Below are 26,065 nucleotides of genomic sequence, written 5' to 3' on the forward strand. Positions count from 1 at the left end.
AATAGGAGATGATGCGAGTTCCTCAAGCAAGAGGAGACAGTTCAGGGCCACAGAAAGGGCCGTGCAGCAGCATGTGGGCAGAGGACAGCCCTTAACTAAAAGAAAGTTGAAGGAGAAAGTTCCAATATTAGCTTGGTTGTGAAAACGACCAAACGACTTTTCTTCCCCTGCCCCAAAGCGTGGTCGGTTTCAGAACCCGAGGCACACGCGCGCTTTTCCAGCAGGGATTCCACACGAAGACCACCGAGGAGCGGTTGATTTCTTCCCACCGTCCCACTCCTGCCTCCTTCGGGCAGGAAATCCCAAGCGAGCAGCCTGCATTTTAGTCATTTTTCCTCCCCATGAAACCAAACCCACCGAACCACCACGCGGGGACACGCTGCAGCGCTTCAGGAGCACCCGAGCGTTCCGCCTTCTTTCGGCAGAACTTTCGGAAGCGGAAAAGGCGCCGCACGGGGACGGCCACCCATCGCCTCGCAGGTGCCGCAGAAGACAGCTCCGGCCTAGCTCAGCCGGCTCCGCCCGGCAGCGCCGAGCCCCAGCCCCAGCCGGGGGCGGTGCGTTGCCCGCCCCACGCGGCCCTCAGCCGCCTCGAACCGTGGAGCCCACGCGCGGCACCCCACGGGCGACAGCAACCAGGAGGCGGCGCTGCCCGGCCCGGCGCCTTTAAGGGACCGTGGGGGCGGTGGGCGGGTTCCCGTTCGCCGGGGCCGCCCCCGCTGCTCTCCGCCGCCGGCTGGGCAGAGGGCAGCGCCCGCGGGCGGGAGCCGCGGCCATGGCGCTGCTGCTGCTCCTCCTGCTAGGAGCCGGCGGGCTGCGGGCGGCCGAGCGGAGCGGCGGTAGCAGCAGCGCCATGGAGGAACTCGCCACCGAGCAGGAGGCGGAGGAGAGCCACAGGCAGGACAGCGTGAGCCTCCTCACCTTCATTCTGCTGCTCACGCTCACCATCCTCACCATCTGGCTCTTCAAGCACCGCCGCGTCCGCTTCCTCCACGAGACGGGGCTCGCCATGATCTACGGTGAGCGGCGGGCCTGGCTCCGCGGCCGGGCCCCGGGAGAGCGCCCTGCCCGCGGGGAGACCGCGGCGGCGGGGGGTGCGGGGGGCACCGCGGGGCTGGGGGCGCCCCGTGCCGCAGCCCCGGTGGGTGTCCGGTGCCACGGAGACGAGGGGGAGACGCAGCCTTCGGTTCCTGAGGGACAGGAGGGCCGGCGCCGCGTGCGGAGCCGTGACCTGTCATCATCCTCCGCTTTTGTGGCTGGAAGGCCGTAGCGTCCTGCACCGCTCCGCTTTGCAGAGCCGCCTCGCTCGCTGGGTCCTATTGGCGGCAGTTGGAAGCTCTGGGCTGTGCGGGTCGTCGCCGGCTGCCGGTCGGTTGCTGCGAAATCGGAGAGCCTCGAAGGCGCACTCCTGTCATCCTGACCCCCGTCGGCGCTGAGGTGCCTACATTCCGCCGAGCCCGCAGGGAAGTGTCTGAGCAGGAGGACACAGGCGCTCCGCTGATCTCTGGAGCTGGCGCTCCACACCAGCCGAGCACTGCTCTGTCCTGTCAATGACACTGAGATGCTGCCGGAGCGTGGCATTGTGTTGCCAACTTATGCAATTGTATTTGGTGCTTAGTTTGGTGCGCAGAGCGCAGCGGCACCGATGAGGAGCAGCCATCCATTTAAAAAATGATTTGTCCGCCCGCGATTGGTTATTGCCTCGGTGCCAGAGGCCCTTCTTCTCGTTCATTAGCTAAATCTGTTCCTGCCGAACGGTGCGAAACACCTCCCTGGTGTTGGTTGGGGTGAGCGTGCTCGGGGTAACCACAGCTGAGAGATCCCACACTCGTGGGAGGGGGAAAGGAGTTGTTTCCTCCTTGATAGGTACTGCTGGTTTTCCTCCCTGATGGGTACTGCTGTGATCTCTGTGATTGCTTGCAAAGCAGTGGAATTTTCCTCTGCTGATGCTTCTATTTAAGCCATCCCAATTTGCTCTTAGTCACTGATACCTTTGCTGCATTGCTGTGTGTTTCATGTATGCTTGTTGCTGTAAAGTGACAAATTAAAGATTGGAGATATGAGTAAATAATGCACCGGCATAATAATCCTTAGCAGCTGAACGGGAGGTGGTAGATTAACTGTGCAAATGCTGATTGGAAGTGACACAGTGAAGCTGTGTTGAAGGTGTTATTTAGGTATCACCTTGGTATTGTCACCTTCAGGAGCTGCTGTAAGGCCATGTCAGAGATCTGGGTGTTGTGCTTCGTGGTAGAAATCCTGTGTACCTGGAGAGTTGATGTCTGTAGTGCCCAGATGCCTGGGATGCTCTGTTATTTGTGTGCATTTGGGTGGGCTGTGAGGAAAGAACTGTTCAAGTCAAAAATCCCTGCCTCTCATTAAACCTAAATTAGTTTGCTATAACTTCCACTTTCTGATCCATGAAATTGATGCTGGATTCCCAGTTTGATGTATGAATGCTGAAATTCTGTTCTCAAGAAGGCACTGTGCTGTAGCTCTTTCTGCACCATAAGCAGCACTGCCAGAACGATTGGCTCAAACTGCTGCACATTGTTGATGTGCCCTCATTTAAATCATTTTGTTTTCATGGGTCATCCCTTGATGCACACACCTTCTCAGTGAGCCCCTCTGGTATACCAGAGAGCATGCTGTTTTCCCTTACAGCAGTTTTTACAACGTGTAAATGTCTTTGGTGTACAGGAGATGCAGGTTGGCATTTAAGGGCTGGTTAATTTTTATCATGGAAACAATGACCTGGAAGAATTGTCTTGCTGGATTTTTGGTCTAGCTCTGTTCCCTTATAGCAACGTGCCTTTAGAGATCCTTCTCTGAGCTCAGTGGGAGCTGGGTGGCATGGTGCTGGATTGAGGTGGTGAGAGGAGCAGCTGCCTCCAGCCAGACCTCTCACCAACGTTTCTGACTTATCTCTTCTGGGAACCCTGCTACGAGCACATCCTGTTCCACTTTGATATTTCTTTGATTTGGTCATACATCTGTTAAAGAAAGTATGCATTTTACTCAGCTAAGAGGAACTGTGGCCCCGATGCTGCTGGTGCTGCTAAAGTTCACATTTCTTCCAGATTTGGAGCTTTGTGTTGTTCATAGAGCAGGAGGCATCTGCTGTAACTGATACCACCACCAGTGTGGTGGTCCATGACCCAGTCCTTGCTGCAACCGAGGCTGCTTCTGTGGCCAGGCTTGTTGTGTTATGCAGATTTGTAAGGCGAGTTGCTTTGCTTCTTGAGGCCATTAAAATCATAACAGTCTTTCCGTGTTTCTTGTTTTGTGTTTTGTCACTTCCTCTTCAATAGAGACAGATACTGTTGTCTGCTTGTGTTATGCTGACGTGCTAAGTGTCTTCCTCTGGAGATGTGTGTTGAGATGTAAAACAACCTGAAGTTTACATGAATTCTTAATGACTTACAGGGCTGCCTTTTGATGTGATGTACAACTTAACATCCTATTTTTGATCAGGCAATGTGGAAGTCCCACAAGTTGGCTGCATGTGCCGTACCTCACAGCTGTGTAAATGGAAGGGGAAAGGATCTTACCAAAACTGCAGGTTCAGGTTCAATGTGGATTTTAATTGATTACATACCATGTCATTGCACTGTGCTTATGCACAGGTTATTCCAGAAGATGCATTTGGCTTATAAAGTGCTAAATACAATTGAATTCTGGTCTTCAAGCTTTAACAGGAATGTTGCTCTTCTGTCGCTGCCTGACCAATAGTAGCAATGCAAGTCATTATGAAGCAATTAAGGACTTCAGGCTTTGTTGACACATGTATGCCAACTTGTGACAGCAGCCGTGATGATCACTTTGTACTGCTCCGAGTCCCAAAGGTAAGGCGTGCTGCCCTGTGCCCTCCCTGAGCTGTGTGAGTCTGTTGTGTTGGGGGCTTGCCTTGCTCTATGAGGAATGCTAGGGAAATGCAAGGTGTGGGCTGTATCCCCTGAGAGCACTGGAAAGAGCTCGGTGAGGGCAAATGATGGTGGCTGCTGGAGTTCTGCTCTCAGGGCAGCAGCTCTCCAGGTGTGGATATGTCCTGGCTGTATCGCAGCCATCAGGCAACTACCTTGTCCCTTTTTGTAAGTGGCAACTTAGGCAACTGGCAGCCCACACATAGCACAGGTGTTGATCCTGCTGGACTGTAGAGCTGCTCTTGAGCTGTGTGCAGGCTGTACCTTCCAGCGCTGTGGGCTGGCTGCTTGCCCTGGTTCTTACCTCTGCTCCTTATATTGTGTGCCTCTGCCTTCTCAGCCCTGCTATTTTCAAAGGTTACATGCTGCCCAAACAATTCCATCAATGCCAGGCTTTGTAGCATGCAGGCAAGTTGAGGTAGCAAGATCACTTGTTAGACCTCTAATGAAAACTGTACATCTGAAAATAAAAGCAAACTGGACTTCTGTTTGAGGAAAAACAATATGTGAAGGGTCATGAAATGTCAGCTGCCTTTTGTAAATGAGAAATGAGAGATGTTCAGGAAAAAAAAAATACTAGATTTATTCTGAAATACTCAGTATTGGACTAGATTCTCTTATCCGAAGAGCAAATACAGAAAGGCCTGTTCTTATCGCATCGCACTGCAGCACTTGCTATACCAGTTCTAAGCTGCAGACATGCTGGAGGAGACATCTTGCACCTCAGTGACCATCAAAAAATAATGGCAATGTTGGCATTTAATAAGCCACTTTTATGTAGGCATTCTAATATTAGATTTAGGAGCATAACTCCAAGCACTCCATTTCAAGAACATTGTCCTTTCTTTGGCAACCTGCATGTTCTTTTAAATTAATTGATACAAACATTCCAAGTGAGTCTTGCTCCATTTGTTGTCTGCTCAGGATGTCTGAGTTGTACTGCAGATCTTGTTTCTGAGCTTGCTTTGTGGTCTGTGATCAAGTGAAATTTCACATTTTATCTTTGAAAGATTGCAGAAACACTGCATCTCTGTTATGAACCTACCACTGTTTCAGCTTTGCTTTTCAGGTGGGGTAATTGAGTAGCCTTCCGAAATCTCTTTGTGATACAGTTCAGTTATAGTCCTCAGGACAATGTTTTTTTGAAAGTGTTTTTAGTAGCAGTCAATCTAAATCAGTTAATATTCATTGGTTAATGTCAGCTTTCCAATGTTCAATCAAATCAGCACTGGTCTACCTTTCTGATCACTGGTAAGAGACAAGAAGAGAAATGATGACCTTGTATTTCCTCTGTATAATCAATCCTTACTAATCCTTGCTAGTAGGGTAACTGGTTTTTAAAGCTAGTACTGCCCTACAACACCAGGCTGTTGTTGCAGAAGAAAAACAAATCCTGCAGAGCTCATACATGTGATTGCCTTGTGTGTCATGTGTGTCTGCACAGTGCATGGCTCTGCTGATAATGGTGTGTTGAGCTGGGGACAGGTAACCTGATGTCTGGTGCATAGGTTTGTTGTCAGACAGCCATATTCTTCTATAGTACATTACAGTTACTGTTACTGAGACTTTCCTCAGTCCATTTCATAAGATTTTTTTTTTTTTTGTAATGTTTTCCAGTTTTTCTTTGCTACTTTGCAATAGAAATCAAACTGTAAACAGATCCTCCAAGGAATCTCCTTAAAAGATTATGGAGGAACTCAGACTTTGCAAATGTAGAGCTGTTCCAGTAAACCTCAGTGTGTGTTTTAGATGAGAAGACTGAAAAGGGGAAAATGAGTGAATGTATAAAAGTCAAGTCCTACAGGCTGCCCAGAAATGTTTCTTGGGTGCTGATGGTATCCTCCTCTCAGTGCTGCTTTACTTAAGAATTGAAGTCCATGCTTCTGGGAGAAGATGAATGTGACTGAACAAGTCTGGGTTTTCAGCTGTCTCATTTAGCTATGGTGAGCTGGGACTTTCCTGTGTGGGTAACAATAGAAGGGTAAGAGGAAGCATTTTCTTGGCCATAATGTGAGCGGTGTATAAGCTTGTGCTGGATTGGCCAATGTAATGTTAACATAAACCTGAGGCAAAGAACAAGCAATCTGGACATTGTTCTTTCTGTCTTTCTGATATTTAATTTAAAAAATGAATGTGCTGGACTGAAGTGATTTTTAACAGTGGCCTCTATTGTAGTGTCTTTTATATCGCTTCCTCACTTTGTGCTAAAGAAAGACCAAAGCATCATAACACCAAAGTCACCTTCACATGCAGCAATTAGACGCACAGTGGGGTGCTTTCAGAAGTGCCTCTGGTTCATCTGACAGCCAGTCTGGGGCAGTGCCTAGGTGCTGCAGCAAAACTCTTTTCTACATGACTGTGTGACTTGGGCTCGCTGTCATAGGTAGAAACTACAGGGTTCTGCTGGGTGTGCTCCCAGCCTCTGCTCGTGGCAAAGCTGCTTCCTTTCCAAACCTACTCTGTAGAGCCAAGATCTTAGATCTTAGAGTTGGGTGAAGCCTTTCTCTTGCTCTGTTAGGGAGATATTTCCACTGCTTACTCCTGCTCTCTGAGCAACAACTTTCTTATTTGTGAATGGCTGTTTACAAGGCTGGAGAGTGACAGACAAGGGGGAATGGTTTTAAACTGAGATAGGAGGTTTAGGTTGGATATTAGGAGGAGGTTTTTCACACAGAGGGTGGTGATGTACTGAACAGGTTGCCCAAGGAGGCTGTGGATGCCCCATCCCTGGAGGCATTCAAGGCCAGGTTGGATGTGGCTCTGGGCAGCCTGGTCTGGTGGTTGGTGACCCTGCACATAGCAGGGGGTTGGAAACTCAGTGATCATTGTGGTCCTTTTTCAACCTACACTATTCTGTGATTCTATGATTTATCTTCTCTCACTCATTAGAAAGCAGAAATTTGTAGTAGGAGCTGCAAGTCAGCCATCCAAAATAATAAATAGGTGAGACTCAGAGTTGCGGTGTGTTAAGGGACACTTTCTACTTCCTACAGATCATGCAGTTGCTATCTAGCTTTACAGCTTGCTGTGTACCATAGGTGTTCTTTCCTTGCTGACTGCTGACTGCTGCTGCACTGAACTGTTTATGTGTGCTGAGGAGAAAACCTCAGTATTTCTCTCAAGGCTGTTACGTCCACTTTAACAGAAATAGTGGCTTGGGTGTATGTATATATATATAAGTGTTTAAGTATTTTAGTGAGACCTGATTTGTGATTCAGGATTAATGCTATATATTATATAGTATTAATCCTGAATCACAGCATTTATGACTGAATATAGTCTTCTCCTTCTTTAAACTAAGTGGTGTCTGTTGAAAGGAGTGTGATACAAGCAATTATTTTTTAGAAGGGTATTTATCTTGAACAGTTTTTACCAGTGCTTTAAAAATGCACAGTTGTTCTCAGCAGATCAGATCTCTTCTGTCTCTGCTGAAGATGGGTAATTTAGTTCAAATGTACTGCTTTTTCCCCCCTATTAAAAAGCACTTCAGACTGCAATTAACTGAGTGTGAACGAATAAAAGAGAAATGATATAAAATTGCTTTTTCGTTCATGCCCTGGTATCAGACAATTCACTTCACTTAGAAATGCCAGAAGGCCCCTAAAAGCTGTGAGGAAGGAGCTGGGTTTTATCGGAGTAGAGATGGTCAAAGACTCCCCCTCAATTAGAGTAGAGCAGAGAAAGCTGAACTGTGCTCTTAGCTGAGGGAGGCATGTGCTGTCTGTGCTTTCTCCCTGGCTGTAGCATTTCATGTTTAGTTTCAATAGAGGAATTCAAAGCTTAAGCTCTGAATTCCTCTTGATACCTCTGCAGGTGTGAGGAAAGCATGGAAAAGGATTGCACCTTGACCCTGGTGTATCTCCCAGCTACTGGCTTAGCTACTGGCTTTGCCAGGGCCAGAAGGTCCTGTCAGTGTCTGCAGGTGTCTACAGATGTCTGCATGCCTTTCTTCTGCTTAAATAAAGAACATCCATTTTAGGGAAAAAAACATATTCTCAGTAGTAGCTTTCCTTTTTCTTCTTTTTTTTTTTTTCTTTTTTTTTCTTTTCTTTTTTACTTGTTCTCCTGCTCTCTCATCATGAAAGTGGGGGGGCTATTAGCCAAAAATAGGTGTGAAAACAAAAGAACACAGTATAATGTATTCCAAAATACAATTAACTTGTCTGTGTGTAAGATGACAATATATGACGTTGCAGCTCTTTCCATTGGCAGCTTGCTGAAGTGAGGTGTCCTGCATGGCCGAATGTCCTGTGTGAGATTTGACTCAAGTGTCAGGTGTCCTGCAGGGATGTGGCTAGATTTTGGTTTCCATTCTTTGAATCCACTAGGATAAGTACTATCTCCTTCCATGCTAATTTGGAGCGATAAATTATTTCCTGCCCCCCTCTTCTCCTCCCCCCCACCCTCCCACACTTCTTAGCATGTCATCAAGTCCTTGACCAGTGAAAGGGGAACTTGTATTCAAAATGTCACATGCATCTTGGCTGCTTCACTGCTGCGTGATCTGTCCTATCTGTTGCCCCCTCCATGTTATGTCATTTGCTTACTGGCTGTTCTATTTCTTCTGGGGGTAGTTCCCTTACACTTATCTGTGAGACAGCGTGATTGTATTCCTTAATTTGTCCTCTCAGTGACCAAACTAATGTGTTGAGCCTCAGCATTTGCCTTCTTCTGTGACTGGAGAACTTGCTTGAACTTTGGTGAGCCTACATGTCTTCTGCTGTAGAGCTGAATACTTCCAGAATTAGTATTCAGTAGTCTTCAGAAGTTGGGCTTAATGGATTTTGAACTGCTAAATGTGGAGAGCTCGTTGGCTGGTCCACGGGGATGTGCTACATGGGATGGAAGGAGCATTTGCAGGAGCTGTGAAATGATGTGAGGAGTTGGTATCACTGGCTGCATTGGAGTTCTGCAGTTCTGGGAAATAGAAAAATAAGCCAGGAGGAGGAAAACTGGAACAAATGCTTCTGTGTTGTGGAAGTGGTTTCTTGTCTTTCCTCCAGCGTTGCCTGATATTCATGTATTCAGAGCAGAGAGCAGTAAGAATGTGAGGCCTTCCAAGCACTTCTGTCAAGGGACAGAATGTAGGGAGTATATTCCCATTGGGCACCATTTAATGGGAGTAGATTTTTGGAAGGAAGAAAATGTTTTGGACACGTGATGGTGGAAGTCAGTTATTCTGAACCCTGCAGTAGACTTTCAAATGAGTAACTGAATATCAGTGCAATTTTAGCCTGAGCATTATTGTTTTTCATCTCTTGGCAAACAGATTGTGAAGTTGATTTTTGTCTCTAGAAACCTTTAACCTTTATACCTCTTAAACCACATTTGCATGTTTGTTCTCTGTCTCAGACACATTCTTCAAACTTTGGGAGCTGGAATGGAAAGATTCTGTTTTTGCACCAGCTTTAATTTTTCTCTGAAGTTCTGGCTTATTAAGCTGTCGGGGAGTTTGCTGCTTCCAAATCTGTCTGTCAGACAAGGACTCTCTTCAGAACACATAGAAGTTTCTTGGGCTTTCAAAAACACGTGGGTGACCATCCTCCTGATCATCTTTTATAGGGCTTTATGGATGTAAAATTGATCTTTCTTGAGCAGAACATGACTGAAGTAAGCTAGTGAGTGGTTTCCTATGGAAGATCTGCTTGCTGAACTGCAGTAACTAAATAGAATTACTGCAAACTCAATTTTTATATTTGCCTTCATGAAACAATACTGACAACACACATCTTGGTGATACCCCCTTTCCTTCCCTATATATTATCTTCAGAGAACTATTAAAAAAAAAAGTTTATTTCTCTTGCTGGCAAATACTTGAGCATATTTATTTTAACATTTCCAATTTCAGACCCTAATGGTTTTGAAATCTCTTCCAAAATGTAAAACATACAACAGTTATTTCTTCTTCTCCCTACTTCAGACGAATAATTAAGGTTCTCATTGTGTCAGATGCTTTCCATTGCAAACACCTGTGTTTTGTCAACCTTAATCAGGGTTAGAGGACACTTTGCATTAGATATTATAGGGTACATATGGCAGAAGTACTGTGCCAAAGACAGTAAAGTCAAGGCAGGAGGTGCAAATACAATGTATTTTGTTTAGTAACACTTTCCTGATGAAGCTAAAGCTCTGGTTCAGGTCCGTAATCTTCCAGCTACTGCTTAAACTTACAGCTGTATTCTTTTTATTAAACAAACAGTAGCAACCACAGAGGAAATTAACCATCTAAAATGTTTGGTTTGTTGCTATCACTGGCCCCAGTCACAGTTTCTCTGCTACCAGACAAGCTGTTTTTCAGCATTAGGTTCTAACTCTGCCACAGCTCTGAGAAAAGCTGGGGAGTCTTGGAAGCCGGAAGGATGATGTCTGGGTGGATTTTGGTGGTCCGCTGTACGCCTTCTATTTTCACACAAGAGGTGCTGATGTCTGTACAGATAAATTTTGCCCTCCGATGTCTTCGCTAGGTTTGACTGTCTGTTCCTGGTCTGGAAGAAGTACTATACTTCAGCATTTTATTTACTTCTGTGGAAATCACCTTCAACTCTTGTCTGTTCTGTTTTCATTTTTATTTTTTTCTCTTTTACCCAAGATGTAGCCAATGGTATATCTTAATGTTGACTATTTTCACTCCTGTTTGCATACCAAGCCTAATTTTTCTACCAAAACTAAAAACCTTTGCTATTTTTCCTGCCTCTTGTGACTGTGCAATTGGCTCAAGAACAAAATGGTTGAAATCAACTTCTCAGGCACTGCCCAGGGAGGTGATGGAGTCCCTGGAGGTGTTCAAGGAACATTTGGATATTGTGTTGAGTGACATGGCTTAGTGAGAAATATTGGTGATAGGTAGATGGTTAGACTGGATAATCTTGTAGGTCTTTTCCAACCTTGGTGTTTCTGTGATTTTTCTACCCCTCTGCTGCCACCATCTTGTCTGTCTGTCTTGTCTTATTTCTTGAGTGCTGCTGATGTGATCTGTACTTGTCTTCTCCTGCAAACTATTTAAGCTTTGTATGTTCTTCCTTGGCAGCTATATATATGCATTTATTACTATGTAACAACAACAGCTCAAGCTTTCATTGCAACACTAATTTTTTTTCAATGTTATTCAGGTGATGGAGGACTGTGTTCAGACTTATCTTTTGCTGCGGTGTTAATCATAAGTAACTCTTTTTCCTAGATCCTCTTTTATTTTATTCCTCTGTTCTCAGTTGCCCTTGTAGTTCTGTGGGTATTGTTATAGATTTTTCATTTGTGTTGTAAGAATCAATGCTTCTGTGATTTACCATTACAATTGTCTCTTGGAATATTTAATTGTAGTAATTGTTTGATATCTTCTAGTGTAACTTGCAAATAGGCTATGTCAAAAGCAAGACCAGAGTTTTAGTCCTTCAACTCATGGAAGGCTTCAAGTTTGGCTTGTAGGCAAGGTATAAACTCTTCAGCTGTAAGAAGAAAACTTATACAGAACCACAGAATGGCCTGGGCTGGAAGTGACCTCAAGGATCATGAAGCTCCAACCCCCCACCACCACCACGAGCAGGGCCAAAAACCACTTAATACTCTTTACCAAGGTTATGCTATTGAATTCTTTTGAAGTGGCGAGTGAAGAAATCAACTCAGTTTGTAATGCTGGATTAATAGAAATCGGTAAAAGTAGGGTTTTAGTGGATCTGTTCTACTGAGATCTTCAGAGTCCTAATAGAAAAAAGGCGGTACTTAAAAACAAGAACTGGCTGCTTTTGCGGCGATGGCAGAGTGCCAGGATCCAAGTCCTGCAGTGACTGCATTGTGTTTTCCTGATGCTGAGATCCTTGAACTGGTCACATTCCTGACCTACGTGTGCTCCCACGTACTACATGCATGCCGCAGAGCTGAATGACTCTCTTTCCAGATTAGCCCGTTCTTGGGTAACACTGTGTCTGAACACAGAACCTGTTTTCTGATGCTTTGCTGATCGGTAACAGTGTTTTCTTTGTACTTGATTTAGTGTGATAAACACACTTTTAAATGTGCAGACGGTATATAAAGGTAATTAGACATTTAGATATATGTATTTTTTTCCCCTACAACATTGACTGAAGATCTAATACCATGGTCATTTCCATTGTTGATCTAATTCCATACATTGACTAAAGTGCCATCTTCCTATTATTCTGCAACATAATAAACAGAGGCTATGTGTTATGGAAAAAAGATCTATCAATCATACATTGCCATTGATCACAAATTTATTTCAAGTTGATGCATTTTAGGTAATCATTATTTATACTCCCAAAATTCACAGTTCTTGCTATAGGCATTTTACCTGTTGCGTGGTATTTGTTTAAGACACTTGAAAGAGCATCTGGTTGACAAGTCTGAATTTCTTAGGAATCCCTGAGTGGGCAGAGAGAGGTGATGACCCCAGGAGATGTGCGTGGGGACTGCTGTGAAGGGTTGGGAAGACATTACTGATTCTTGGTAGCAGCTGTCCACCATAGGTCTGTTCCTTATTGCTGGCCTTCAAAGTTGAGGAAATTAAATGGAAAAAAACCTCTTGTTTCTAAAATGCTAAAAATTCACTTTTGTACTGTAACTTAAACTGTTGTAGTTCTCTGGATTTAGCGATGTTGTATTTGTGTTCTGCTGGATTAGTGGCTGCATTGACAAGAAAAAAATCTATGATTTGTGGTTTGACGTGCCTGATGATGTAGCAGTTTCATGTTACACTTCAGTGAACAGGTGATTAGCTGGTACCAAGAGGTTGCCCACCCTGTCCAGAAGAATTTGCTGAACAAAGAGCAACAATGAGAAATGACTGACTGAGCTTTATCTGCAAGGGAAGACTTAGCCAAGGAGGAGGCAGTAGATTCAGTCAGATTTATTGACATGGGCTGATGCTAAGAAGACAAGTATTCTGGGAGAGAGGGTATTTTTATTTTTCTATTGGGGATGCAAAAACAGTGGCTGAAAAGGTAGACGTTGTCTTAAAAGGAAAATAGTATATCAGTGGCTTAAGCTTTTCATTGTTATGTTCCTGTGCTATTTGGCAGGCTTTTCTACATAGTCTTGGGTCACGTTCCAATAACCTCAAGTCTTTGTGGCTATAAATAGAAAATTCTGGGGGGAGAAAAAAGGCCACCACTTTTCCTCAGGAGCTTAAATGGGGAAGAGGCTTCTGGCTGAGGCTGGGTTTATGCTGTGGAGCTTTATGGTCTTCTCAGGAGGAGTGTTGAGGCAGTGGCCAGACTGCCCAGAGAGGTGGTGAAGTCACCGTCCTTGGAGGAGTGGATGTGGCACTGAGGGACATGGTTAGTGGGCATGGTAGGGATGGGCTGATGGTTGGACTAGACGATCTGAGAGGTCATTTCCAGCCTTAAGTATTATATGTCATAATTCCTTAGAGCATAGTAGCAGTTGCACCACCTCCCAGCTAACACGACTATATTGCTCAGCCCATAAAAATATTTGTATTCATCTGTTTACACCACTCCTTTTTTTTCTTCTTCATACATCTACCCTGCGCAGCACACCTAGCAAACCTGAAGGGATGGCATGATAGCAGGGAACAAGGGAATGGCTAGGCTACTGCTGCTCATCAGCCTAAACTGACGATCTGTATCAGTACATTACTCATCTTATAAGATTTTCTTAGTCTTTTATTTCTTTTTAATTCAGTGCAAGATTTTAGTTACTATTGCGATGGGAGAAACGTAGTTCACCCTGTTAGCTTTTACCCAAATTTCACTATAGCTCTTCCCTGGAAAAAAAACCAGTCTTTATGCTGGGTTCTGATTGTGTAGGTTTTATACACACAATACCTGCTAGTTGTGTGTGTTTGTTTGTTTGTTTTTAAATTTTTTTATTACTACATTTGTGGTGTAAAACTGGGCTGATTGTGATCTGAGGAATGCTTTTCCAACGATCTTACAGTTCCATCTATCAGCATTTGGTATGAGTAACTGGGCACACCTTTTCTATTTTGCTGCTACAACAATCCTGTAGAATGCAACAATGGCAATACTGTAGCTTTCCTCAATGTTCTGCTATTGCTTCTGAAATAGTTTCTTCTATATAAATAAGATGTCTTCTATAGTCTTATTTATATCTTATATCTTATCTATCTATCTATAGATATCTTTAAGATATCTATATATCTTAAATAGTTTCTTCTATATAAATAAGACATCAGGACATTGTGACATAAATATCGGTAGTCCAAATAGTCCAGTTGCTTTGGTGTGATAAATAGCTCTGATCTGAAAACTGATCCTTCACACTTGTGATCTTTTATATATATATAAAAGATACAAGGAAGGAAGTTCCTGTAAGAAGCAGCTCCCTAATTTGATCTTCCATTTATTGTCACTTAACTAGTTCATATTTCATAACAAGTTTTTATGCTTAAACTGATACAGCCTCATTAAAAGCTTTGAAAATAAGAACTCCACTGAATGTATATCCACTGGTTTATTGTGTAATCTATATTTAGGATTTGGGAGATGGTATTCTATTCACATTGTGTTACAGCAAAAGTACTGTAGCAGCTGGTTTGCCTGCTGCTGAGGGAAGGCTCACTGATGTGGAAATTCTGTTGAATTCTTTGGCATGAATAGGCATCACAGCAGTAACTTAAGAGCTACTTTAATTGTTATGGTTTCAGAACATATCAGTGTCAGGACCTGACATGAACTTACTGTGTGTAGAAGCAACAGAATGTTCCACAGTACCCTGTAAGAGCACTTTGGCATACCAGTAATCTGGTTCTATTTTTGTCATTCCCTTTTTCTGTGAGTTATTGACCCCCAGGTAGAAATGAGTGAGGAAAGATCATCATATTGTGTAATTGGGAGCAAGGATGCAAGACAACTTTATTTATACAGAAGCATTGCAGCTTTTTAAGTACGGCATCTGTGTGTTCTAGTGCTTTGTAAACCCTTTTTTACTGAATTTCTTCTACCTGTTTTTTTTTTTTTTCAGAGCATGCACCTTTGTGTAGATCAGCAAATCTTCAATAGATGCTTTGAAAAGCCTGGATTTTCTTTGGATGGGTTTATATTGTAGCCCCATTGCTGTGCCTTACAATCTAAAGAAAGCCTGCATTCATAAGGCTTACTGCATCTGTGAAGGATGAGGAACAAGTGGAATGATGAACTCCGGTGGCCATGAATGGTTGGATTGTCCCAGACACTTGTTCAGTTGGCAGTATATTGTGATGTATTTGGGCTGGCAAAAACGTTAGCTTTGGGGAACATACTGGTTTTATTAAAAGCATAAAAGAGTACTCAGAGGGAATATATTCTAAGACAGCATTTGATATACTAGTGTATCCTTCACTCAAGTGTGATTTGTTTATTTCTTACTTGTAACTTGAAGCTTGTAACTTCAGACTTAATTCTACTTTCCGTTGTTAGCTGTGCTTGTCTTATCAGACAAGTCTTACCAAAAAGCTACTTGCAGTTTTGAGTGGGATGCTGCATTTTTGTCATACCTGGAACAGCGGAGAAGGAAAACCTTGTCATTTTGATTAGCGCTTGAATTGATTCTGGAGCCTGAAACATTCTCCATGTTCTCAGGTAGAATTAGTACTGCGACCTAGAGTTCCATGCTTTAGGCATTCACTTTGCAGATTCTGTCGTGGTGGGTGCCAGTAAATGGTGTTCTGATGAAGCATTTCAGTGGTCCTATCCCCAGTGATATTATTGTCCTCTAGGTACTGTGGTGATGAGGAGTAACTGGTCACAGGGAAGCTGCTATACTGTTATGTAGCATGCAGTGGTTTTGCAGTTGCTCCCATACCAGATCAACTAAATAGAATTGCATGTTAACAGATTGCTTTTTGTATAGCAATCTACTTTAACTACTACTTTAAAGTTAGAAGTCTCGTACAGTGTCTCTTAAAGAAAAGAATTAGAATGAGGTTTTTTGCAAAGCATTATGAAAAGTATTGTTAACTATTGTGCCAGGCATTGATTGCAGGTGAGAGTAAATCTGTATTTCTGACTAGGGCTTTCAATGCCTTCATTGCAAGAGGTGATTTAGGAAATGCACAGACAAAACATAACACTCATGTTAATATTAATTATTTATTGCACACAAACAATATAATGATCTGAAGAATATTTTGGTTTTGGTTTTTTGAATTTTCTTTACGGAATCAGACACTTCAGATGTTTTGGTTGAGTTTACAAGCAAATCTGGAGCCTTTGGATGCTCACACCTACTGAAGTGGACCAACACGTTAGTGGGGCTTTTTGAAGACTGCTTAGACCTAAACATACAGCCTTTTGCTAATGGTGTTTTGCTAATGACAGTTTGTTACTAATTACAAGTCTTGTAAAAAGAGTTTTTTGAACAGCAATCTAAGATCTTGTAAATAGTATCTAATTGAGATACTTGTGGGGAGGAAGTTAGGGAAAAGATTTTATTTCCTCGATGAAAACACAGTGCTATATGCTACATCCAAGTGTGCATTTTTAATATTGCTGTAATTCAGATTTTCAGTGATATCACCTTGCACAGCAATGTACTTTTCTGCAGATCTCTGTGAATGCATGCGTGTTCCCTGATTTGGCAGGAGTTCATGCGACTGCCTTTCCTGATACCAGACCATCTATCATTACTGCTGATAAAAGCTGCTAACTGAATATTTGTGTTTCTGTAGACATCAGTTGCTAAGCTGTTATCTGTTGGGCCTGATTTACATTGCTGTATTCACATCAGATAACTTTCCTTTTGTGTTTCTTTTTGATAATTTCGGTAGGTCGTAGAATCATAGAATATCCTGAGATAGAAGGGACCCACAAGAATCATTGACTCCAACTTGTGTTGGACAAGTGTTTGACAAATCACAGCAAAGGAACTCGCCTATATTGTACATAAATGCAAACTAGCTTCCAAACACACTACTTCTGGAACTGAAAATCAAACTATGGTGCCCAGTATTCTTATACCCCAGTCATGTAGACTCCTGGGATTTTTTTCATCAGGCCTTTTGGGAACTGCAAAAGCAATGACTGTCAGATTCCAAAAATGTACTGGATCAGCCTGCGCTCTGCATGTGTCAATTCTAAGGAATTGACGTAATATCTGCCTATTAGCATGCCTCACCCCTAGCCTATGTGTCAGCTGCTAACTGTGCTAGTCAAATTGCATTTTTCCTTGAGTCTGTTGACTTGAGAGGTCTATCTTGTTGATGTGGTAGTCCCTTCTTAGCTTCAGGAAAAGAGCTTGTGAGTGTTATGTAGAGGTCTCATGTCACACATCCCTACTGAAGTTTTCCTCGTTCCTTTTCCTGTTCTTTAGAGATCTTATTCCCAGTCACTGGGGAGTCGCTGAACTTTATTAAATCATGTGATGTGTTTGCAGAGCAGTGCATCTCCATCTTGCAGGTAAGAAACTGGGACTAAGAACAAGATGAAAAAGATTTGCTGAGCCTTTTTCAGTTGTCATCTTATAATGCCTGTGATGGGGATTTTGTTCTCAGTGTGATCCCAAATATGCTTTTAGCATCATTTCAGCTTGGAAAGCCTGGTGTTTTTGCAAACCACAGCTGTAAATACTTGTTCAAGAATGCAAAGCCATGGCCTTTGTGAAATGTCCCATCTTGATGAACAACCTGAAAGATGAGTATGTGAGAGCTCTTAGAAACTCCTAATGGCTTTTAAAAGGCAAATCATTAAATAAGAAGTCTTTTTAGTACATCAGAGATTCCAATGTCTGTAGAATATGAACTTATGTTTGTAGTACTTTTTTGCAGAGCTTTTTTTCAAATGTGAATTGTACGAAGGGAATCCACTGTTAGCTTATGGAGTATAACTCTGTGGCATGTTAAAACTCAGCATGTACTTCTGGGGGTAGGAAGTAACCTGTTGGGCTGAAAATGCTCCATTGCTGTAGGTTGGAAAGCCCCAAGAGCGCAGATAAGGCAGAAATTACCTTCTGATTTAGGGTTTGGAGTAGGGATGGGAGGAACAGTCAAGTCAAGGGTTTGACTGTTTTCTTTCACTAGCTGGTAGCTGGTAAGCTTGAGCTCTTGGGAAGAGATGAGAGGACTCTTATCAACTTGGCTCTGGGCAAGAGCCATTCATTTTACCTGGATGAGGGGATTGAGTGCACCCTCAGTAAGTTTGCAGATGACACCAAGTTGGGAGGAAATGTCACTCTGTCAGGGGCTCTACAGAGGGATCTGGACAGGCTGAGGTCAGTGAGATGAAATTCAACAAGACCAAGTGATGGGTCCTGCACTGTGGCCACAATAACCCCAGGCAACACTTCTGGCTTGAGGCAGAGTGGCTGGAAGATGGTGTGGAAGGACCTTGGAGGTGTTGGTTGGTCATGGCTAAACATGATGAAGCAGTGTGCCCAGGTGGCCAAGAAGGCCAGTGATATCCTGGCTTGTATCAGAAATAGTGCTGCCAGCAGGAGCAGCAAAGTGATCGCTACTCTGTACTCAGCTGTAGTGAGGCCACATCTCAAATGCTGTGTTCAGCCTTGGGCTCCTCACTACAAAAAAGACATTGGAGGCCCTGCAGCCTGTTCAGAGAAGGCCAACGAAGCTGTGAGGGGTCTGGAGCATAGGTCTTATGGGGAGCAGCTTAGGGAACTGGGATTGTTCAGTTTGGAGCAGAGGAGGCTCGGGAAAACCTTATCATGCTCTACAACTCCTTGGAAGGAGGTTGTGGTGAGGTGGGGAGTCAGCCTCTTCTCCCTCATAACTAGCAGTAGGACTACAGGGAGTGGCCTCAAGTTGTGACACGAGAGATTCAGATTGGATGTTAAGAACAATTCCTTCTTAGAAAGAGTGGTCAGGTGCTGCCCAGGGAGGTGGTTGAGTTAGCATCCTTGGAGGCGTTTAAGAACTGTTCAGATGTTGTACTAAGGGATGTTCTAGTGGGGAAGTATTGGTGATGGATGGTTAGACTGGATGCTCGTGAAGGTCTGTTCCAATCTTGGTGATTTTATGATTTGTCCCTGTGGCCTCCCTGCATGTCAGGATGTTCAGGATGGTTGTGCCAAATCCAGGTTTGGTGAAGGTGCACGGTTACGCCCATTACAACACAAAATAAAAGCTTACAGAGAGTTGCCATAGATAAACTACCTCCAGTGAAGCATATCTGCAGTCTCGTTAAAAGCATGGCTAATCAATGTATACAACAGTCATTAATATACAAGTTCATATGGTGACCAATCTTGGTGTAAGTACTTCTTTAAAGTAAATTGTCAAGGGGTGTTTTTCCACCATTGTTGTTCAGATAATCTTGTGTCCTAAACAAATAATCTAATTCCAGCATGTGATTTGTAAAGTCAAGAAGCTTTTGTGAAGAATTCCAAGTGCTCCGAGGGCAGCTCTCTTTATGAGCAATAATGACAGAATAGTAAAGTGGTGTAACCAGTTATCTACGTAAACCAATTTTGGGGTTTTTTTTTCTGTTACTTAGAACTATCTGATATCAGAGTCCACATTGCTATTAAATGAGGAACTGTTTTCGTGGTTTGAGAAGGCAGCTTTAGGCTGGACAAAATGCATTAAATGGTATTGCATGTTGTTGTGACTGGCAGTTGTTCTATTCTGTCAAGCATATTTAATCTAAGAAAATGAGAAATGAAAGTGATGTGAAGACAGAAATAGATAATTTGGAATTTTCTTTAAACTTGAATGGAAATTTTAAAAGAAAAGTAATGTGGCTGGTTGATTAAAATAGAGTCACGTATGCAAAAATGGTCAAGGACAGACTCATGTGGTTAGCAGCAGTGCTTAGTTTCCTGGCCTGATTATCCTCCATACTACCTTATATGTGGGTGCTAGTGAGTTCCTTGTCCTTTACTTTTGCAGAGGGTGTGATTTTAGGTTTCTGATGACAAACATGTAAGTTGCCAGGTTTTTTATACATACAGTGTGCAGTTAATGCTTTTAAGATCACACTGGCTTCAGCAATTTTAAAACCAAGCTTGTCATAAGTAGTTAACCCCTTGTGAGTGTATTGGTGAAAATTGTGTAACAAGAAGAAAGGTAGCAAAGTTTGATGCATATTTTAATGACAATGGAAGGCCAAAAGACAGCATAAATGGCTATATACTGATAAAATGGATAGGATAAATGCAGACTTCTGCAATGCACTGTGGTTTAAGCGCATTTAAGTGCACATTTAAGTGAGATTAGCTTTGGGAAGAATATTTTATTTATTTATTTACTTTTTCCCCATTGTAATGCCTAGTGGTCTTGCAGCAGGTGCTTGTAATGTTGGTAGATGCCCTGGATGTCAGTGGCTCAGATTTTTTAACACACAGCAGAGATTGGCTGCTATTCAGCTGAAATAAATCTGACCTTACTAAATCTCAGCTGGCACTTTGTGGATTAGAAGGGGATGTTACTTGATAGGTTCCTCACTGGTGAGATGTGCCAGGGTTTGAGTTGAGATAGGATGCAGAGACAAAGCAAATACTGTTTGGGTCTCAGATGTGTAGTGAGGAGGTTGAGGAGGCGGTGAGTGGGATCTGTAAGGGTGAGCTTGGTTAGAGGAAGACTGCTATAGCTGAAAGCAGGAAAGCTAATCACAAATAAGAAATAGTCTTTGATCCTCTGTTCAGCTGTTCATAAGTACTTAGTTTTTTTTTTTTTTCCTTTGGATTTCTAGCATGTGAAGTGAGATGTCAGAGTAGCTGAATCAGCAAGTTAAGTAGCTGTCAAATGGGATTGAGAGTTGAGCTTTGTGGGAAGGCCATGGCCAGACTGTGCTTGTACACAGGGCAGTCACCCAGAAAGATGACACCAAGAGAACACACAACTCCCAGCTCTGCTCTTGGAGACCTCTCTATGGAGAAAGCTGTTCCACGAGATGGAATAGATCTTGTGTTGAGACTGCAGGTGGATAGGGGATGTTATAATGAGACGTCTGTGATGTGGGACTGAGGGACATGGTTAGTGGGCATGGTGGTGATGGTTTGGTTGTTGAACTAGATCATCTTTAAGGTCAGAAGAGATCTTTATGGTTGTATGTCCACGGAAAGCCATGGGGTTGTTGCTTCCTACATATTCTGCTTGCTGTGTGTTTCCCAGGAAGCCACAAGCATCAGTCTTACGAGCATCCATCAGCCTTCTACTCATGGCTCCACAGCTAGGGGCTTGCCTCAGCGGGTGGGATTTCCTTGAAAATTCAGTCTGCTTGCCAACTTTCTGTTCTGTGGATAGGAGGTTATTTTGTTAATAGATGGAATGTGGCTTGGAGCAAAAAGGCTTGGGGGGGGGGGGAAACAAGTGCTGGATAGCTCTCCTTGAAATAGCTGAACACTTTTTTGTTGCAGATTTTACTTTGTTTGCCTTGGTCATGCATCTTTCCAGGTTTTTTTCTTAAGACTTTGCTTGGTCCACTGTTCAAATCAGAAGCTTCCAGAAATGTTCTACAGGATGAAGGCTTCTATACACTTCTGTCACTTTAAACTTTTAAATATTTTTTCAAATGAGCAAAGGCCTCTGGCTGGGATATACTCTTTGTTTTTAGCAAGAATGCAGGTTTAATTATAGTTAGGAGCTCTCTTTGTAGCTATTGAGGAGTCTTTGAAACCAAAGCCATGCAGAAATGGATGTGGGAATGGCCTCAAGTTGTGCCAGGGGAGGCTCAGGTTGGATATTAGGAAAAATTTCTACTCTCTAAAAGTCATGAGGTGTGCCCAGGGAGGTGATGGAATCACAGTCCCTGGATGTGTTCAAGAAATGCTTAGATGTTGTACTAAAGGACATGGTTTAGTGGGGAAATAGGTGGGGTGGGATATGTGGATGGTTGGATTGGATGATCTTGGAGGTCTCTTCCAACCTTGGTAATTCTATGATTCTGTATTTCCTGCCCCTTCTGTCTCTACCCTCTCCCTCTGTCAAACCCTCAAATGACAGTGTCAGTGGAGACTGCTGTTACTTAATAAGTTTCTGTGAGGTTTCAGATGGAAGCCCAACTCTTTGCCATGGTGCAGTAATAACTCTTGCTGCTGAAGCTTTATGGTAATATACTGGGATGTGTGTAGGGAGTATAAGTATCTGGGCTTTTTGTTTTTTTTCTTTTATAGGATAGCTTAACTTCTTGCTAGTGCCTGCGATAGGTGATACTGTGTAGTTTTTTTTTTTAATTTTTGGAAACAGTTTACTGTTGTTTTTTTTTTTTTGTGGACTCTGAAGAGTTTGTGGCCTCCTGTTTGAGCTATGCCAAGCATTTCAAGCATATATACACAAATGGAAAAAAAGCAGTAAAAAAAATATGATTGAGTAGACAGTTTTTTGTTAGATGCCATAGAGCTGTTCATGTTGTTTGTTTTTGTTGGGGTGCCTGCTTGTCTGGTCCCAAATATGTTTGGAGGAAAAAATCTCAGTGTTTGAGTTTTCCCTCATTTGATTTAGAAGCCTGGGTTCAAAGATGCTTCAACGCTGCTCCTGCAGAAGGGAGTTGGGACTGCTAACTGGTGCTCTATAATAAAGCTATTTCTTCACGAGTCAGGAAAGACAATTGCAGGGTGATTGAAGTCACCCTGTGTTTCTGTGGTTGCCCATTGCTGCCTGTGCTTATAGGAATGCATGTGGCTTTAGTATGTGTATGATTTTCACTGCTTTGGGCTTTCTAGCTAAGAAAGAATACTTGCATTTCTGAAAGTACAACTAATCTCTTAAGATATTGTATGTAAAATACCTGGCAGCAAATACTTTATTAAATATGTTACCTGAAACAATGGTTGTGCAGTAAGTGAACTTGAAAGCACAAACAGGGAGAGCTTAATTGCAGGCTCTTATCTTACTGATAATCTCTAACAAATATTTGTGCCATCTGTAACGGACAAATACTTTACAGCTGCAGTATCTTATTTCTCTGCTGAGTGTGCCTCTTTAAGTTGTCCTCTGTGGCTCATCCCATGACTCCACTGAGTCACTACTGAAGTTGGGAATTGCCAAGAGCCTTGACTCAGTCCCATGCTGGGACCAGAGGCCACATGATCTTACCACAAGACAGCAGTCTCTTCCATGACCAAGCTTTCAGTGTAAGCTGTTGAATATATGGGTTTTGCTCAGTTTGTACTTATGAATGTTAGATTCCAAAGGGGAAGAGGAAGGAGAGGCAACACATTATTCCTATTTGCACACATTATTCCTATTCCAGTCACCTATTTGCTGCGTACTTAGGATCACATTTCTGGTTTACAGTCTTTCTAATAGTGCCTACTCATCCTTTCCAGTTAATTGGAACACACAAATTTTTTTTACAGTTATAACTGTCTTGTATAGATTTTTGAACTGTGAAATGCAGTAATTTCAGATCATGGAGTGCTGGAATTCCAACATGGTCTTCTGTCTTCTGATAATTATATTTTTAATGACCTTTTTTTGCTATCTTAAATTTGTTTAATCCCATTATCACCACTAAATAAAATATATCTGCCTTCTTCTTTAGTTCACATTCTTTCGACCGTGTTGCTACGTGAGTATGTAGATCATACTAACATGACATGACCTGAAAAAAAAAAATCCTAGAAAAATAATAAATAAAAAAAGTCAGAACAGCCAGACATAACAGTTAGTCAGACAGTAGTTTTGGCCACCTGACACTCCTGTGGCCTTTCTGGAAAGCAAGGTTTTAAAGAAGGCAGCAATATGCATGTTGTGTGTTGTCTGGCAGCATCAAGTCAACAAGTTAATTTGATGTTTGGGTACTGTGCACTGTCTCAGTAACTTTTTCTGAATAATCCTTTTGTTTATTTAAATTCAGAGTTATGCTTGCTTTGGCTTATTAGGAAAATGCCCTTGATAGTGTGATACTTGATGTCCTAGAAGGAAGAATTAGTGCAGAGCAACATTATTCCATTAATATTGTTTGCTGTCTTTTTATGTCCTTATCTAAAACAATCCTAAAGCAATGACAAAGCGTGACCTTGAGTCTGTTGTTCAACCTATCAGATTCTGGGTATCCCCGGAGTTTTGTTCGCGTTTCAGGACCTGGTATCATGTGCCTCCATTCCCTGTTGAAAAATGCTCTTTTACTGAAATTCAATGAGGACTCAGAGACAATGCCTGAATTATTTTCTTTGTAAGAAGCTCTGAAACTTCCTGATAAATCACTGTGAAATTTGAAGTGTGGTTTGTCACGTTTGGAGGCTACCCCTATATGAGAAGTACTTTCTCTGGTGGTGCTCTGGGTTATTTGAAATAACTGTGGCATCTCAATGCACGCAAACTACCATCCTCTATTAAAATACATTGTGTATAAATATATATACAAATTGTGTATAAATACTCTGTATTCCTGGTTTTCTGCTTTGAAGATATGTGAGCAGGGTTTTCTTCCATCCTTCTTGACAGGTTTTCCTCCATCCTTGTCTGCAAGCTGGTAAAAAGTTCAGTTTGGGAGAATGGAGGAAGAATCGTAGAATGATTAAGGCTGGAAAAGACCACTAAGATCACCTAGTCCAGCCATCGGCCCATCACCATCGTGCCCACTAACCATGTCTCTCAGTGCCGCATTGATGTGTTTCTTGAACGCCGTCCAGGACGGTGACTCCACCACTTCCCTGTGCAGCCTGTTCCCGTGCCTCACCACTCTTCTTGAGAAGAAATTGTTCCTAATATTCAACCTGACTCTCCCCTGGCACAACTTCAAGCTGTTACCTACTGTCCTGGGAAAGAAGGCCAATCTCCACTTCACCACAGTCTCCCTTAAGGTCATTGTAGAGTGCGATACAATCTTCCCTGAGCCTCCTCTTCTCCAGACTGAACAATCCCAGCTCCCTCAGCCACTCCCCATAAGACTTGTGCTCCAGACCCCTCACAGCTTCGTTCTCCTTCTCTAGGTTTGAGGGCCTCAACGTCTTTCTTGTAGTGAGGGGCCCAAATTTGGACTTTCATACGAGGAGAAATCCTTCCTGCATCTTTGCCTTAACTCTCAAGTATTTCTTCTGCCATCACTTCTGTCCACTAGAAAGGTGGTGCCGGGGTGCCTGAGATACACTGATACACTGCCCTGCCTGCCTGGCTGTGCTGTGAAGGGGAAGCAGGCTGCGTGCTAAGGTGCAACTGGGCCTTCTGCTGATGGTGTTACCCAGCAAGATGATGGTTTGGCTTAGTGCTGATATTGAAATGCAATGGCGCTGCTTTTTTTTTTTTTTTTTTTTTTTTTTTAACTGCTGCTCTTAGTGTGTGCTTTCTCTTTGCATAAAGTACTTGTCTGAGGGGTTTAGTGTCTGTAGGAAAGAGTGCAAATTGCAGCGCAGTTTAGGCTGGGGGGCCTCTGGCAAGGGTCTCATCCAACCTTTTGCTCAAAGCAGCCCCTTGCAGACTGTGTTGCTTAGGGTGTATTTGTGTGAGCTTTGCTACGTGCAAGGATAGAGATAATACAGCCTTTGGGGGCAGCTTATCCTGGTGCTTATCCACTTTGCTGGTTTTTATATTTTTTTAAATCTTATTCTTCTTCCTTTGTGTTGCAATACATTTGCTGCTGTTGATCCTAATTCTATGCGTTTTCTGAAGTTTCTCTCTTCTCTGTTTTCCTAGTGGGTAGCTGTAAACAGCAGTAAGATCTCCACTGAGTCTCCTTCAGGCAGAAATACAGTTATAACAACTTGTACTTGACGTGGATAGAGCCATAGCAGTCTGTGCCCAGGCCTTTTCTAGGACAAAAGAAACAGTATCTAAGCTGGTTTTAGTTCACCCATTGATCCAATTCACTGATTCACAGTTTGAATCCACTGATTGAGTTGTGTGTCATGGAGTGCAGATGCCTCCAGTTCTGAAATTTGCCGGCTGTTGAAGCTTCCTGAAATCTCAGGGCTAATTCTTCAGCAGGGTATTTGGCTGAAGAGCCACTCAACTCTGGCCTGGATTATGTGTGCCTCTCTGAACTGCTGAAGACAAGTCTCTGGGGTGATCTGATAGTGGCCTAACGAGGACTGTAAAAAAAATAAGGGGGCTAATTCTTTGTCTGTTATTGTAGGACAAGAAGAAGTAGTTTCAAACTAAAAGAGAGAGATTTAGACTGGACTTAAGAAAGAAGCTTTTACAATAAGAGAGATAAGGTCCTGGCACAGATTGTCCAGAGGTGTGCTGGATGCCCCAGTACAATGTTCTTTATGTACCAGCTGCACAATCAGGCAGGTTGTACAGTCAATGTAGTGGCATAAATACTTTCCCTGTT

General features: G+C 42.9%; 1 protein-coding gene across 3 annotated transcripts in view; it reads left to right on the forward strand.

Moving 5' to 3' along the window:
• Window positions 1-699: 699 nt before the first annotated feature.
• Window positions 700-26,065, forward strand: part of SLC9A7 (solute carrier family 9 member A7) — a 67,284-nt gene continuing 41,918 nt past the window's right edge. For 2 of the 3 annotated variants that reach the window (XM_052664822.1, XM_052664823.1), the window contains exon 1: window positions 703-1,019. In XM_052664822.1, coding sequence (XP_052520782.1) covers window positions 776-1,019 — 244 coding nt within the window. In that variant the 5' untranslated portion in view covers window positions 703-775. Of the gene's footprint in view, window positions 1,020-26,065 lie in introns of all 3 variants that reach the window. The other variant, XM_052664825.1, reaches the window with a different exon arrangement.

Source organism: Tympanuchus pallidicinctus, unplaced genomic scaffold (genome assembly GCF_026119805.1).
Source record: "Tympanuchus pallidicinctus isolate F22 unplaced genomic scaffold, pur_lepc_1.0 scaffold6, whole genome shotgun sequence".
NCBI classification, from domain to species: domain Eukaryota; kingdom Metazoa; phylum Chordata; class Aves; order Galliformes; family Phasianidae; genus Tympanuchus; species Tympanuchus pallidicinctus.